This window comes from Platalea leucorodia (assembly GCF_965183815.1).
Source record: "Platalea leucorodia genome assembly, chromosome: 4".
Classification (NCBI taxonomy): Eukaryota; Metazoa; Chordata; class Aves; order Pelecaniformes; family Threskiornithidae; genus Platalea; species Platalea leucorodia.
This window is the reverse complement of record NC_138826.1, coordinates 63,513,203-63,529,108: the sequence shown is the minus strand read 5'-3', so window position 1 is coordinate 63,529,108 and position 15,906 is coordinate 63,513,203. Positions and strand designations below refer to the sequence as shown.

Sequence of the window (15,906 nt, the reverse complement as noted above, 5' to 3'; positions counted from 1 at the left end):
AATATGCTTGACGTATACCAAGGCGATGAGACATGCAATGCATACGGTTAGATATCTGTTTGTTGCCCACCATGTTTCCTTGTGAAATTTTAAGTCCTGCTTTGCAATTTTGGAGTGAAAATACATTCATTGTGACTTGTTAGAATGCCTTACACATGGAACGCTGTGTAATGGACGCTGTCAGCAAAGCTGCATTTTGGATTTAACTGCCTCAACTATCTGTTCTGAGGTGTCTTTTCTTTGTCTTTCCTGTTTGTTTTTGGGGTCTTTTTGTTGCTTGTGGGTTGTTTTGTTTTGTGTGTGTTTTTGGTTTGTGGGTTTTTTTTTTGTTGTTGGGTTTTTTTGCTTTTTTTTTTTTCCCCCTCCAGGCTGCTCTCCAGGTGGGTGGTCATGGAGAGAGGTTGCATCAGTGCCGTGAGGTGACACTTTTAACATACAAGTCTATTCCCATGCAAGTGGACGGTGAACCTTGTCGATTGGCTCCTTCACTCATTCGAATCTCCTTAAGGAACCAAGCCAACATGGTGCAGAAGAGCAAGAGGAGAACATCCATGCCTTTGCTGAATGAGTGAGTTGGATATGTGCATGTCCTAATGGCAGGAGGCCCATTTGGGGCAGCATTTTCAGTCATGGATTTTGCATGTACTGGACTTGCAGCGCATTTAAAAAAAAAAAAAAAAAAAAAAAAAAATCACACCTTCTGAACTCCCTTTCCATCATATTGTAAATACTTACCTGATTTTCTTTTATTCTTTTATCTTCTGGGTTACCCTCTGTCTTGCTTTTAGAAAGGTGCTGTATCTTTCACTTATTTAGAGAGGTTTGTGCAGGCTCAGCAGTGTGCCTCTTGGCTTCTGACAGTTCTGCATATGTATGCCATTTGCCTTTGAAGTTATTTTGATTCATTTTCTCAACTTATTGATTTGCTTTTTAAGCTGGATTGGAGATCCTGTAACAAATTGCCGTAATCAAGAATTACTCAGGACATCTTGTAGTCTCTGTTGTGGGAGCATGCTGCCTGGGACTGTTTATGGAGAAGGACCTGGAGGTCCAGAAAGGGCTATTTCCACTTTGTAGGGAATCCTGCTGCAGTATAAAAACCCAAATGAGAAATGAGTAGTCTAAAGGTGAATAGAGAAAAGCTGAGATAACTGGAAACCAGGAACATGTGAAGAAGAGAAGACAGGACTAACATTCCTTTTAATAATTAAACCTTATTTGTAAGCACTGCAGAGATATTTTAATACCAAAAAAATTTTCAAATTTTGACCTGTGAAAATGCCTGTCCAATAAGATAATTTAGATTATTTTGTAGAGCTGATTGTTGTACTTCTCATATAGAAGGCCTTCATCACTGCTAAAGTGAGTGACATGGTAGGTGCTTTTGCTGTTTTTCATCAGGTATTTTTAAAGTAAACCAAACCAGTCTGTCCCCTCTACAAAGATACTGAGCTAAAGGCCTAAAGTTATCGAGGATCCACATTTCATTCAAACATCTATGCACTGAGGATTTCATTTTTCAGGGGAGGTGGGTGAGGGATTTTGCTGTTGCAGCTGTAATGGTGACGCAAGGTTTATGAAGAGATGTAATATCTTTCATTAGACTAACTCCTATAACTGGAAAAAACAGACAAGGTCTCAGGCACACCTTTTCTCTTCAGGTATCTTAAAGGTTGTCTGTGTCTTTCAACTGTATCATCTACTGGAAGATATTGCTTCACTTCAAACTTTGACTCCAGTCCTTTAGAGCTTCTTGTTATCCTCTGGTTGTCAATCTGTTCATGTAATCAAAGACTCCCTGGTTACTTTGAACATCTTACTGTTCAATTTAGCACTCTGTGTTCTCTTACTGAGACTAATGCTTTAAACTTCAGTAGAAGCCCATATCTGTAATGTGCAATTCCTATTTGCCTGGAAAATACATAAGGTATACTCATCTCTCTTGAGTAGTGAAGAATAGCAGACTCTTGCCTTTGGGCAGCAATGTCCGATTTCATCCAACCACAACTCAATTGTTTGTGAAAGGTAGAATCGAGCAGAGAGCAATCCCAGGGCATTTTTTTTCTACACTAAGGGAGGCTAATCAAATTTAAAATGAAAATTCCTAGTATTTTGATCTGATAATTAGCATGGTTAGGCTTGAATTTTGAGATCTGAATTTAAACTGTGGTAGGGAAATACAGATTCATAATATATGCCAGTTGTCAAGAGGATCTTGTTTGTAGTTTAGCTTGATTTCAATATGCTATGGTAGACTACATTGCTGTCAATCCTTTGATTTGGCTGAGATATATGCCTGCAGACCTATGTCTTGGGAAAATACAAATGATCTGTCAGGGACTCTAGTCTCAGCCTCACATATCAGAAATGGTGTGTGTATATATTTATATCTACATCGACACCTATATATCTGTGTGTGTACGTACTTTGCTCTCAAGTATTGAAGGGGAATGCGAGAGAGGAGTTGAATCTCCTGGAGTGATAAAAAGTAAATGGCATATTAAAGGTTAAACTCTAGGAAGCAGTTAGTATTATTAAGAAGTTCATTCAATAAGATGCTGATTTGCAGTATTTCACAAGGGAGAAAATTTTCAATTAAATGTGTTTATTTGTACTTCTTAACTTGATATCTGGAATATATCTCCCTATTCCATTGAAATCTCCCAGAAAGCCTTATATTTGATTGAACACGATAGATTGTTCTCTTACAACTGTCATCTGAATATTAGATGTGTGAGATAAGTAAGTAGGTCTGGAGCTATCCCACTAATTGTTAGATAGCTGTTCTTAAGCTCCTTCCCAGGAAAGTAATTAAAAAATTGTCTCACATCACCGTAATGCAGAGTTGCTATTATTGTCGACTTTGATATTATTGCTAGATAAGTGGAGCAGTAGGAATGTTTTTTTGAGTTTTAGATAGTCCAGTGTCATAAGTAGAGAAAGACTAAATCTGAAGAAGTCTTACACTGTGTTTCTGTTTTCTTACTCTGTTCTCCTTTGTTCTGGAGGTTTTAAGGAGAGGGGGTTTAGAGGATAGTGAGTTTGTTTTTTGCCTTGTTGGATGCACTTGAGTTTCCAGGGAATAATAGTATTTTAAAATTGAAGAGCCCATGTGTAATGTAGTTGAGTGAGAAGAACAGAGATTTCATGCTTCTCTCACTTGGGAGTGGAAGGGCTTTAGAAACATGACTCTCTTCTGAATGTAAGAGTTGCCCATCTCTCTGATTGCAGCTGTTCTCCTTCAAAACCTGTAGATGCTCTGAGAGGACACTTGTATATGAGAAAAAGGGATCTGACCTTGTTTGACCTCTTTTTCCCTCCATTTTCCCACTGTTGTGCTTCCAGCACAGAAACTGCCTCATGTGGTTCTACACAGACCTTCAAGGCTGAAACTCCTATATACTGAGAGTCCTTGTTTTATTTGTTACTGAATAATTTGCCTTTTTCAAGGTGTGGGAAAAAATTCAGCAGCACTTTTGACAGTGTAAAACTTCCTAGTCTTTAAAAAAAAAAAAAAAAAAAAAAAAAAAAAGTTGGCCATGGAATCAAACTAAGGAATAAAAATCAAGTATTTCTATGGGGCTACTTAAACTGAAGGAGCCTCCCTTCCCTGTTGGCAGCAGCAGTGCAAAAAACTTCATCCAAGCTATTAGGGAACAAGTAAATATAATGTGCTGCATTTTGTCATAGCTGGGTGAATTACTGGCAATTAATATTTTATTCAGTTATTTCATCTTTCACTGCTGAATTGCCTACAAACAAATTTCTCAGTATATTAATTGTCCCAAACTATTCATGGCCTAGTTGCTGCAACTGGTGATCTTTCTTCTTACTGTTCATCAAGCATTCATTTTTTTAATATTTTCTTTTGGAAAGTTAAGCAATTTTGATGTGACATACAGGTTATCTTAGTACTCTTGAGTAGGTGAGGATGACCTGTTTATGGTTTGTACTCTTCTGATAATTTTAAAATTTTGAGTTGAAGCATAGTGCAGGAAAGTCATTACTTGGTGAATACAGTTACAGTGCTTCTAATTTGTTTCTAATGGAGGCAGTCCAAACATAAAAGGCAGGCATAATCTCTTCCTCATCCTACAATGCATTGCTTTACAATGGAGATAACAATTCAATAATGTGTTTCAAGCCAGAAGCAACTTTTTATGTGCAAGGAATAGACAGGATAAGGTGATGCTGTTCATACTTAGTTACGGATTGAAACAAGGCAGGTAGTGGGGCTGAGGGGAAAAAAATGTGCGTTTCTTTTCTTCTCATATGTCTTTTCTGTTTGTACCAGCAAAAGCAAATTTTTGCTACAGCAGAATCAGTTTTTCTGCAAGAGAGTGAATTAGGTTCTTATTTTCTTTCCCTTAAAAGACTTGCTGGCTAAGTTCTCATTCCCGTTCTCCACTATTGATCATGGTAACATGTGAAAGAGACAACGTATAGCTTGGTTTTCTGTGATCAAGCCAAGAATGTGGTTCTTGTGAGCTATAAGCAAAATGCTTGTGGAATAAGAAGAAAAGCTGTGGTTCAATTTTCCAGGAGTCATTTTCTGATTAGAAACTACAGTTTAGTATGCTGCTCAGTAAGTTTCAGTTAATGATCATTTTCTGAACCTCAAAAGATGGTATTTTGCTTTCAGTGGCTTTTAGTTTGGGTTGAGGAAGAACGTCCTGTATGATGGAAGAGAAAGAAGAGGGAAGAGCTTATAGAAAAAAAAACGTATTCCGTACACTTTAGAGAAACAAAGGGACCATCTGAGTATAAACACTAAAAGAGAGACAATCTTGGGAGTCACTATATATAAAATGCATGTTTCCCTAAGGTACATGAAAGAAGAATGGAGACAGCAATTTGTCATTGTGGATACAAAATCTCCAGTAAGGGTATTTTTTTTTTCTTAAACGTTAACTAAAGTTGGCCAACCTTTGGAGAGAATTCCATCCATTCAGATCTTGGCTTTGATGTTTGTTTGCATTTCTGGACCTGCTTCCAAAGTCTGCTGCCTTGAAATTTTTTAGTGCCTGTGGAACAAATCCTGGGGGTCCTTGCCTTCCTTGTATAGCCGTGTGCCTAGCTTGTCACTGGTCCTCCTCACTCATGTCTTTAGAAAGCTCCTTTGTGCCATGTAACAGTGTTTTTCTCCATTTGCATGTCTTCTGTTGCTCTTGGCTTCCTAGTGTGAACTTGGAGCTCTGCATGTCTCTTCATTCAACTTTTATGTGACACATTCCTTTTGTTTCTGTTTAAATGTTGTATGTCTTTCTTTCTTCTCTTCCTCTCTTCCTCTCTCTCTCTCTCTTTCTCTCTCTCCCCCCCTCCCTCTCCTCCCACCTTTTTCCTTGTCTGTCTACACCGTGTGCTGCCTTTCTCCTGGCCACTCATTTCCTGCTGCCTATAGTATCCATAAAGTGCAGTCTGCTGACCTGAGGAGAGTCTCAGCTCCCCCTGATTCCTTCACTGTGTGAGTATCTGGCTTTTTTCTACTTTCAAAGTTCCATAGTTTTTTGCTGTTACCCTGTGTGTCTTTCAACCACAAGACGGGGCAGTAAAATCCAGTGACAAATGGGAAATGGGACCTCAGGTGACAGCATGGCAGGCATAGGGCGGCAGCCTCACCAGCAAAGGCACAGTTCCACAGTACCTGAGTAACGTGAGCAGGGCATGTCTGGTGATGGTGACCAGGTTCAGCCAAGAGTCCAGCTTGCCAGACAAATCCATAGCAACAGGCAGGTCTGAAATTAAGCACCAGGCACTATCCCTGGAAACAGATGAGAGCTTTCTATCCTTTGGTTTTAATTAAAAACGTACTGTGAACAAACTCAGCCATAAGCTGTATCTCCAGATAGAGCTGATCTCTTAGCTGTATCTCCAGATACAACTGATCAAAACAGGAAAGTAGTGCCCTGGAGGAGTGGTGTGACATTGGCTTCAGTTGCATTGAAGATGGAGCCTTCTTTAAAATGTGGTGAACTGGCACTTAAAAACACTTGTACCATTGTACCATTGTATGTTGATATCTTCTAATTCATCCTGTTTATGGAAACATGCTGTATTATGAAAACCTGTGTGTGTCCACAGTTAAAAAAACAACAAACAAACAAAAAAGCAAAACAAACCCACCCCAAATGAATCCCCTCCCTTCCCCAACTCCAACAAAAAACCAAAACCCAACTTAATATGTCAACTCAGGCAGTGTAGTTTGTCTTCAGAAATGCTTTTTTACTATTCAGTCAAAAAATACATGTTTTGGTTTGTGTTGACATCCCTTTTGTCTTCTTGCCTTGCCACTCTTATGATGGACATCTTTTCAAACAAGTTAGGAGTATCAAAGAAATGAATTTGAAATACATGTTGGAAAATAACAAATTTCAAAGCTATAAATCCAGGCATTCACAGAGCAGAAGCTTGATTCCAAGAATGATTCTTATTCTATCATGGAAGAAAGTCAATGGTATGTGCTAAAAGAAAACCCACCAACACTTCTCTGTTCTAAAGACTGAGCATGTGCAATAGATGGCGTATAAAATGTTTAACAAACCAAGAGTTATTTGGGAAAACTGATTGAATAATTTCAAGAGCAAATTTCAGCTTTGTAGAAAAGGACCTGGGGGTTCTGGTGGACACCCAGCCGACCATGAGCCAGCAATGTGCACTTGTGGCAAAGGTGGCTAACAGTATCCTGGGCTGCATTAGGAGTGTTGCCAGCAGGTCAAGGGAGGTGATCCTTACTCTCTGCTAAGCACTGGCAAGGCAACACCTGGAGTGCTGTATGCAGTTCTGGGCTCCCCAGTACAAGAGAGATGTGGAGCTACTGGAGAGAGTCCAGGGAAGGGTGATGAAGATTACTAAGCAGCATTCCTCCTACGGGGAAAGGCTGACAGAGCTAGGTCTGTTTAGCCTGGGGAAGAGAAGGCTCAGGTGTGATTTCATCAATGTCTATAGCTATCTCAAGGAAGGGTCTAAAGAAGACAGAGCCAGGCTCCTTTCCACAGTGCACAGTGACAGGACAAGAGACAATGGGCACAAACTGAAACACAGGAGGTTCTCTCTGAACATCAAGAAAAATGTTTTTATTGTCGGGATGACTGAGCACTGGCACAGGTTGCCCAGAGTGGTTGTGGAGTCTCCGTCCTTGGAGATAATCAAAAGCTGCCTGGACAGCCTGGGCAGCCTGCTCTAGGTGGCCCCTGCTTGCACAGGGGGTTGGAGAAGATGACCTCCAGAGGTCTCTTCCAACCTCAACCATTCTGTGATTCTGTGAAATTTCAGAAAGCTGCAAGTTCCTCATTGTTATTTTGCAAACAAGGAAAGATTTCCAATTCAGTATGCCTTATCCCTGGATCATATTTGCTGTACTTTGCTGAGGAACGGAAAGTAATACAAATAACTTGTCTCACTGATTCAGTGTCTAAGCAGGCCTCTAGAAAAAAGTTGAGATAAGCTTACACAGAACACTAAGTAAGCTGTGGGTCTGGGAGCATGGGTATTGTTTCCAAGTTGAGGGATATCCCTTGGAAAATTACCTCCAAGTTTTGATACCGTTCATTTTAATGTCTCATTTGATATCAGCTGTCAGGATAAGGCAGGGAGAGAGAGAGAGATGCATGAGCCCCAAAGTAATTTGTAAGATATTCTGTATCTTAAAATTTGTAAAAATAGATTAAACATGCTGTTGCACTGTGGCTGCCAATTAATGTGTCTGGCAAATTAAAATAAGAACCCATGAGGTATTAGGGAAATGTGATTTGGATTGTGATGGCTTTGAGATTCAAATGTTCCTTTTATTTTTGGAACAACATAGAAAGAGCCTGACTTCCAGTTAGTACTGAACAGCAGGGCAGATTCTGCCGAGACCTGGTGATGGATACAGCCTGTCTTAGATAAATTTCAGGTTTTCTGCAGCAGGATATGCCTGGGAATTTGGGGCAGCCAAAATTATTAGGCGCATATGGTCTTTGTTGCAGAGACAGTAGAAATGTAGTGTGATCCATTTAAAATGTTTATACGGTGTGTGTAAGTAAATACAAATGTTGTATTTTTAATTGAGGCTCTTTTAAAAGGAACGTGAAGACTTGCATTTTCCAGCTGGATGTTCAGTTGAGATGAGAATGATGTACATGTGAGAGTACATATGCATTGTGTGGTTGATGCAAAGGAGTTCTGGAAAAAAAATTACAATTTGAAAAATAAAACATAATTGACTTACATAGTTCTTACTGTCCTTTTACAAGTGAAATAAGCACTGTGGATATGCTGTGATTTTTTTTTTTTTTTAATTACAAAATCTGCAGAAATGAAAACAAAGTGTCACCTTATTGGTAAATAGTTTATACTCTTTTACAGAGTTTACAGAGTAATGATTGCAGCAAGGTATGCATATACAACCTGTCTGAATAGCAAAGGAGTAATAGGAAATAAATTTTTGCTTTTGGAAATCCAAATGCCAAGCAGAATCAGCTTTGTGGGTTAGGTTGAATATGGGTGTTGTCTATAGGACAAGAGTCAAATAAAGAATAGTAGGTCACAAGGCATAAGGGAGAAAATGTTAGAGTGAGCTATTCTCCAAATGCATGGTTAAGGATGAAAATGCTTATATATATCTTCTCCCTTTTCTCCGTTACATGAGTGATAGGGAATTGAGTCTTATCTTTTCCTTGTCAGTTTTTCCTGTATAGCATGTGGGCTTCTGTTTAGTGGGATAATTACTATCGGAGAATCCACTGTGCTTGGAAGTGTAAAGTGCAAGAGAACTACAGCTAGCATGGTGAAGGAGAAAGAAAATGAAGACCAGGAGTCTACCTGGCGCTTTGGCACGTGTTTAAATGTATGTGTGGGTCTAGCCTTTATACAGCAAAATGCTCAAGCCTTGCTGAATCAAGTGTGAGGTAAGAAAGTGCAAAAGGGTTTAGTACAGTTGGGTTAACATGGCTTATCTGGGATAATACTCATCAAACGGAAGAAAAAAAAATGTGGTGGAGTTTATATTTTTAGGAGTATTTTTTTTAGGTAAAGAGCTTAGCAAGAGCTTTGCCTTAAAATAGCAGTGGACTTTTGTGAAGCACTGAAATTTGTGCATCAGAAGAGGCTGGATGATTCTGCTCTGTTGTGGGAATTCTTATGTTTTAAGTAGATAAATGCTGTGAAAAACACCTATTTTTAATGTATCATTTCCAAGCTCTGCCAGCGAGATCTCAAAAGTAAGGTTAATTTCTTTTTCTCCTCTGGTTGCTGTTTTCCTTTTTCCAATTGTTCTAAACACTGGAACATTTAATTAATTTTGCATGTTTATTTCTTCTCTAGGAGATAGGTAATTCATTAATCTGTCACTGCAAACATGCCCCAGAGGAGTGTGATTTTTTTTTTTTCCCTAAAGTTTATTTTTTGCAAGGGAGGGGCAGTAGAAGATTTCCTTTTCTGTTTACTGAATCATATTAAAGTCTGTATGTGTGTAGGCTGGCGTGGGCTGTGCTCTGAAAGATCTATCAGAAATTTATCGCTGGATTCTGTAGAGTTGTTGGACTGCTTATTATTATTTTTTCCTTTTTCTATGCAGACAGAAAGCATAAGAAATGGTTCACAGGGTTCATAAATAATTGATATATTAGGGCATGTATAATTTAAAAGTCTGTCTTCCCAGCTGAATCAACCTGGTGGCATGGCAGAAGTGTTATCAGGGTGCTGCTGTGCAGGAGTGCCAAGGGCAGGACCCCAGCTCACTCTGCCCATTTTCTTTCCTGGGTGACTGGAGGCAGAGGCACGTTTCTTAGGAAAACCAGCTGTGCTCTAAGTGAGTTGGCTGGCATCCTCTTGCCTGTTGCTGGATGATTAATAGGGGTGAGAGGAGGAAGTCACAGCTTCATCAAAAGCCAAGTGTGTTTTCTTGGTGAATGGAAGTAGATCAGGTTCTGCTGGTAATCTCAGAATAGGTACATGTGGCTTTGCTTCTGTGGGTTTGAACAAGTGGTGGAATGAAAGGGATTTTAAAAAAATAGGCCCTTCTCATTCTTTCCTGTCAAAGCGCTGTGTTTTTAGGTTTTGGTAGGGATTTTTTCTTCTTTTTTTTTTTGGTTTTTTTTTTTTGTTTGTTTTTTTGTTTTTTGTGGTGGTGGGGGAGGTGGTGGTGGTGATGGTAACACTTTTAGAATCCCAAAAATGCTGTAGTTCAGGCATAGGGGAGAAACAAATGCATACCTTTTCTTTAGTAAGAAACTTAGAGCAGTGGGGTGTGTGGTGCTAAAAATTACTTCACCTTGTAAACAGCTTATCTAGCATGATGTTGACTTTCTAAGACCTATTCCTGTAAAAAGAATGGTTCTGATCCTGATGTGTAACCTGGTGTACCATGGGATGGATGTATTCTCACAGATGGGTAGACTCAAAACCCATAAATATTAAATTAACTATTTATGTAATGAATGTCTACAAGTTTTAAAAATTTCCAGAAAGCATGCCCTTTTCTTTATAACAGGAATTATTCAATAGCTAGGTGATCTGTATTCTTGTGGAAAAGTCAAATGCTATTTGTCTGATAGAAAGTAATACAATTTCCTTGTACTGTTCAGCCATTTTGCAGCTGAAAAAGGAAAGAAAATAATTCTCTATTACTGAAATTACATATTTTTTTTTTTTATGTGAGTGGAATAATTTTGAGAGGACCTCATAACATCTCTGTAGAATCTTTCGTAGTTTGTTCCAACTAAATAGTGTGCATAGCTTTTCTGCAAGGCTCATTTGGATTATTATTTAATAATGCCCCGAATGTGCACTTCTGGTCCATGCTAATCAAAAGTCCATCAGGTAAAATTCAATATGGTAAACTAGCCTATCTATGCTCCTGATTTGAGAAGATTGATATTTAGTTTTGTGTTTAAATGAAACCGTTATAGCTAATCAACATGAATGAACAGAGTGTTTCAGTTGACCTGAATCTGTATTTATGGTCCCATGGGGCATATGACCTTTAAGATGTAATTCTGTGGATTGGTGTGTTTGGGGAATGAGTTTCTTAATTAGATTCTTTTGGAGTTAATGGAATTCATTCATCTGTACTTTAAATTACTTTTCATTAACTATATCATATACCATTTTGAAGAATAATAGGTATAAGAAATGTAAATATTTTAGGTTGAATTGCAGTGCAGCAACACCCCCCCCCCCCAAGTTTATTTATAAATTGTCTACTGCTGTATATGGAAAGTTTTTTTCCTTTCCTTACAGTTGAGCAAGTTGGTTTATACAGTCTTTAGAAACATCCATTTCTATTAATACCATACTAATGTTTGCTTTCAGTGACATTCATCACCCTGTTATTAGCTTTTACATGGACATGCTTATGTACTTAAGCTTTGTGGTTTCTGAATACACTGAATTTGTCTGAACAAGACAAATTGTGCAATTCGTATAATAATATGGATTAGTATTTGTGAAGACTACAGAAGTATTGATGGTGGAAGTGTTTTCCTCAGCTGCATTAAATAGAGCTCTGTATGGAGCTCATGAGTTCTGTGGGTAAACAAGTTAATTAGTTGGATGATGAGGACATATTTATAGGTGTATATATGCACATACATATGCATATATATGTGAGTTATGAATGTATTGCCTTTGACTGGACTTAGCTAAGTATATAAAATCTCTACCCTGTAGAAAGGACCTCTTAGCATTCGTATTTCTGATAATAGTTTATTTTCTATAGGAAGCTGCTGTTTCCAAGATTACATTTTTATGACTAAGATATCTAAACTTTTCAAATGGGCAAAATGGCAAGTCCTGTTTCTCTCCTGTTGTATGTTTTAGCACACAGAGCTTGCTTATGTAGTAGTAGTTCCATGTCTTTATAAAAAGGGGGTGAATAGGAAGAGAAACAGGAGAACATGAAACTCTGACACTTGCCAGCTGATTACTCTCCCACACTTGACCTGGAAGGAACTATTTCTCCTCAGGTAATACACTATTTAAAATGTAATATACATCTTAATTTATTTAAGATGTAATATTTAATATTTATTTAAGATGTAATAGACATCTTAAATAAATCAATACACCATTTAAGATGGCATGCTTGTTTTTTCCATAGAAGCAAATTCGGAGATACACAGTTCACTGATGTACCAAAAAGTCATACTTTTTACAGAAGCATGGGAAGTATCCTCTTAGATATTTTCTAGTTAAAAGGTGCTTTTGGAGAGTGTGTCTGGCTCTTGGAGTGACAAAAATATTTTAGATTTGTTGTTGATTTTAGATCTTTTTCCTCCTCCAGTTCCAGGCAAATAAAAGGGGCTTGCTCACTTCCTTTTCAGATGAAAGTACTAATTTGACTCAAGAAGGTGATGCTGGAGGTGCAATAGGTTGCCACCGACTTGAAGCCAGGAAATAACATTTGTAAAGAGAAGGTGCACATTTTCCTTTCTTACCTGGCATTAGGTAGTGAGTCAGCATAGCTACAGAAGTCAGTGTTGTCTTTCTCTCGCCTTGGCGTCCAAACACTATCCTGTCCTCACAGGGAGGTTGCAGGAAGACAAATGGCAATTACTTAAGGAGTGGCAGATGTTGGCATGAGACTTAACATCCCGCCTCCCTTTTTGCAGGTCTTCTTGAGCACTGCATATAGAGTCAACGTGACCATCCCTTCACCTTGTTGTAAAAGGCTCCAAACATACACTTGGAGAAGCTGTTGTGTTTCCCTGTCTTCCTTTCCTCTCGCTGTGTCATGAGATATCCAGATTATCCGTTGCGATGATTTGTTTGAAATGAGGCCAGTTGTGTGGTAGGACATAAGTCTACCACTAATTCATTGATAATGGTTGCCAAGAAAGTTCACATTTGAACTAGTGCTTAGACACCAAGACGCAAAAAGCGCTAACATAACTACTTTTACACAGCTTTCCTAGTATTTTTATGCCAAATGAGTTGTTACAAACAAAGCACTATAAAGGGAAGATAGATCTGCTGATTTTTCTTATGTTATCTTCCCAGAGAACTAAAAAGTCTTGGGTCTGGATGATAATTTAAAAATAAATCTTAGTAGAGAATATAGACAGTTACTAGAATTATTTGTAATAATAACTATTCAGACAATCATCCAAATATTTTCAGTCATTCCATTTTCAGCTACAAGTGAAAAATCTTGGTGGGACTCGGGGGGGGGGGGGGGGGGAAGTAACACAAAAAAAATCACTGTACTGTTATTGAAAACCTAACTTTTACGCTAATAAAGATAGCCTTGGGGAAGAATGGGTGGATGGCCTTGGGAATAAGGGATTGAGTTTTGGGCTGAAGAGTTCTGTTGAATTCTTGCCTCTGTCAAAGATTAAGTGTGTGAACTTGGCTATATCACTCTGCTTTTTCTTTTTTTCCTTCCCCTTTCTTATCTAAACCAGGGACCAAAGAAAAAAATTATCATTTCTGAAAACTCAAACATGATAGTTACATATAAATACTAAACAGAAATATTGAAACAGCAACTTTTAAAATCACTTCTGATTCAATGATGATTGTTCTGGATCAGACAAAAAATTATTCCTTAACAGGTTTGGGTTTTTTTTAGTGACCCCAGGCTTGCTTGAGTTTGTTTCACCTCAACATCTGGAAATGGAAACAATTGCATGACTGAGACAAGCTCACAGGGAGACATAGAAGCTGGGGAGAGGATCACCTGCCCTGTCCCCCGTATTTCCCACAATAGAGCATGGCTTGTCTCCAGTTGCCTGTATCAGGCACACTCCTGTACTGCCATGCCCTAAGGAACGTGTGGAAGGAGAGAAAGTGAAATTGTGAGTGGGAAGTATTAAAGATCTCGTAGCTGTAGTAAATTCTGCACAGGCAGTGTAGACGTACAAAAATACATGAACAAATTCATCTCTTTAACAGTGAAGGATGCCAGTAGGTTGCTGGGGAAGCCAGGCTGATGGGATGCAATTGATGGTTGAAAGACTAGTATCACTCAGATATCTGCTATGGAAGATCTAAAAGGACAAATCCAGGAGAAAAAGGAGTCGGTGATCTTCTATTAGGAGTTAAAATTACAGTTTACCTTGGGAAGATGCAAAGTTCCTGTACCTAACTGTTTTCCCTCTAGTATGGAGAGCAGCACTGGACACTGCAGCACAGGGTCACAGAGTGGAAGGGAGGGTCTGAGCATCATACGCAGATGAGCTCTGTAGCAAGGAAGAAACGGAAAAGAGCAAGTAGGGGGCAGCTATGGTGTGGTTCTGGTTTGGAGGGCAAATATCCCTTGTGCTGGGCTGAATAATTCCTGTGCAGGAGTATCAGCTTTTGGTCAAGTGGTTATTTTGAACTGGGAATTGGAAAGCATATTTTTTATAGAGTTCCAGCTTGGATTGCTCAAAGATTTCAAGAAAACGGTACAGATTTGGTTCTGGTTTCAGGAGAAACAATAGTTTGAGACAGTTTTTTTTGTTTGGGTTTACACTTGGCTTAATTCAGCACATAGCAAGGGTGGCTGTCTTTGTAGCATGGTTGAGTGTTATAACAGAAGTAAGTTGTTGCTGAATTCTCCTCTCCCCACCCCTTTTACTCCCAGCTGAGTTCAAAGAAGCAGAGGTAGTTCACAAGCAGTCCCTTCCCCACACCTACCAACAACCCCGAGGTTGTGGATCGATCGGCTGGAAGACTGAGCTACCTTCATGATAATGTGTGGTGGCAGAACGTTATGGGAAAAGCAACGTAGCTTCTTCCTGTGTTGTACCTGTGCATGAAAGACTTCCCTTTTCACAGCTGTCAGTCTGTCATTTTCATGAACCCTACTACCTGCAGTGAATTATTTCTTTTCTCCCCTCAGACAAAGACTATGCAGTTAAATTCCTATATTTTCTGACTTCAACATTTTTTTATCTTTTCTTGGCTAAAAATAAGATCTCCTATGATTTTCGTTTTTGAACTTGCATTTTACAGAGTTTGGAAGGGAACATAGTTCCTCAGACTATGTTCTTTTCTCAGCCAGCGAGGTGACATTTAAACTGGTCTTAAAAAGAAAAGAAAGAAAGAAAAAAAGTGTTCTTGTTCCATCTATGCACCTTTCCCTTCCATTTGCATGCACTCATCTTCTTGGGGTTGCTGAGCCAGCTGTAGAGCCTGCAGGTGGGGAGTGCTGTTCTGTAGGATGACATAAGGGCACCTGAGTTAGAAAGCTGCCCCCTGAAGCTGTGCTGGAAGTTACCATCCCAGCTGTCTGTTATCAAACTGCAAAAGCTTATCTTGAATATGGTCAGTTTGCTAATATCTTGGGGCACTTTTATGCAATAGTCCCTGTCAATCAGCACAGGAAAAACATTGGGCAGCCTATATGTTTGAGTGTGTCCGTCTTGCTGCCACTGTTAAGCATTTCTGATTTCTTCGAAGCTATTCTCCATGTATCTGAGGTTTATTTTCATCATTAAGATAGAAACTCCTGTTCAGAACGTGAATTTCTTCAGTGCAGCTCCTTCTAGCATTTTGTCTTACACTCCAGTTTTGGAAGCATCCTCAATTCATTATGCTTTATCACTTTTTAGGCAAAGAGTACTTGTGCCAATAGAGCTTTTTTTAACTGGGACTTGATTTTCAGTCTTTATTTTCATCTGTCCAGATGTGACAGAGCTGTTTATACCAACAGAGAGAAAGCATGAAATAAGCTAACAATGAAATAATTGCCATCCCAGTGGCTCCACCAAGAGATGGCCGCAAACCATGTATTTTGGCAGGTCTGCAGCATTTTCAGGTCAAAAAGAAAATTGCTCGCTTGTTTAAAAAGAAAGAACAACTTTACATTTTTGAGATGTGGCTTGCCCTGATTGGCATTTAAACTAGCAGTGCAAATGCTGTGGGTCAAATATCTTAAAATTGAGACAAAGGAAAAAGTAAGCCTGTATATTTATGACAGTGCACAGTATTTCAACTTTTAAA

The 15,906-nt window shown here is 38.9% G+C and overlaps 1 protein-coding gene across 4 annotated transcripts in view; it reads left to right on the top strand.

Moving 5' to 3' along the window:
• DGKI (diacylglycerol kinase iota) overlaps positions 1-15,906 on the top strand; it is a gene marked incomplete at its 5' end in the record, with an annotated part of 114,390 nt that overhangs the window by 26,394 nt on the left and 72,090 nt on the right. For 3 of the 4 annotated variants that reach the window (XM_082309235.1, XM_082309232.1, XM_082309233.1), the window contains one exon: positions 369-568. In XM_082309235.1, the coding sequence (XP_082165361.1) occupies positions 369-568 (200 nt within the window). Of the gene's footprint in view, positions 1-368; positions 569-5,401; positions 5,465-15,906 lie in introns of all 4 variants that reach the window. The other variant, XM_082309234.1, reaches the window with a different exon arrangement.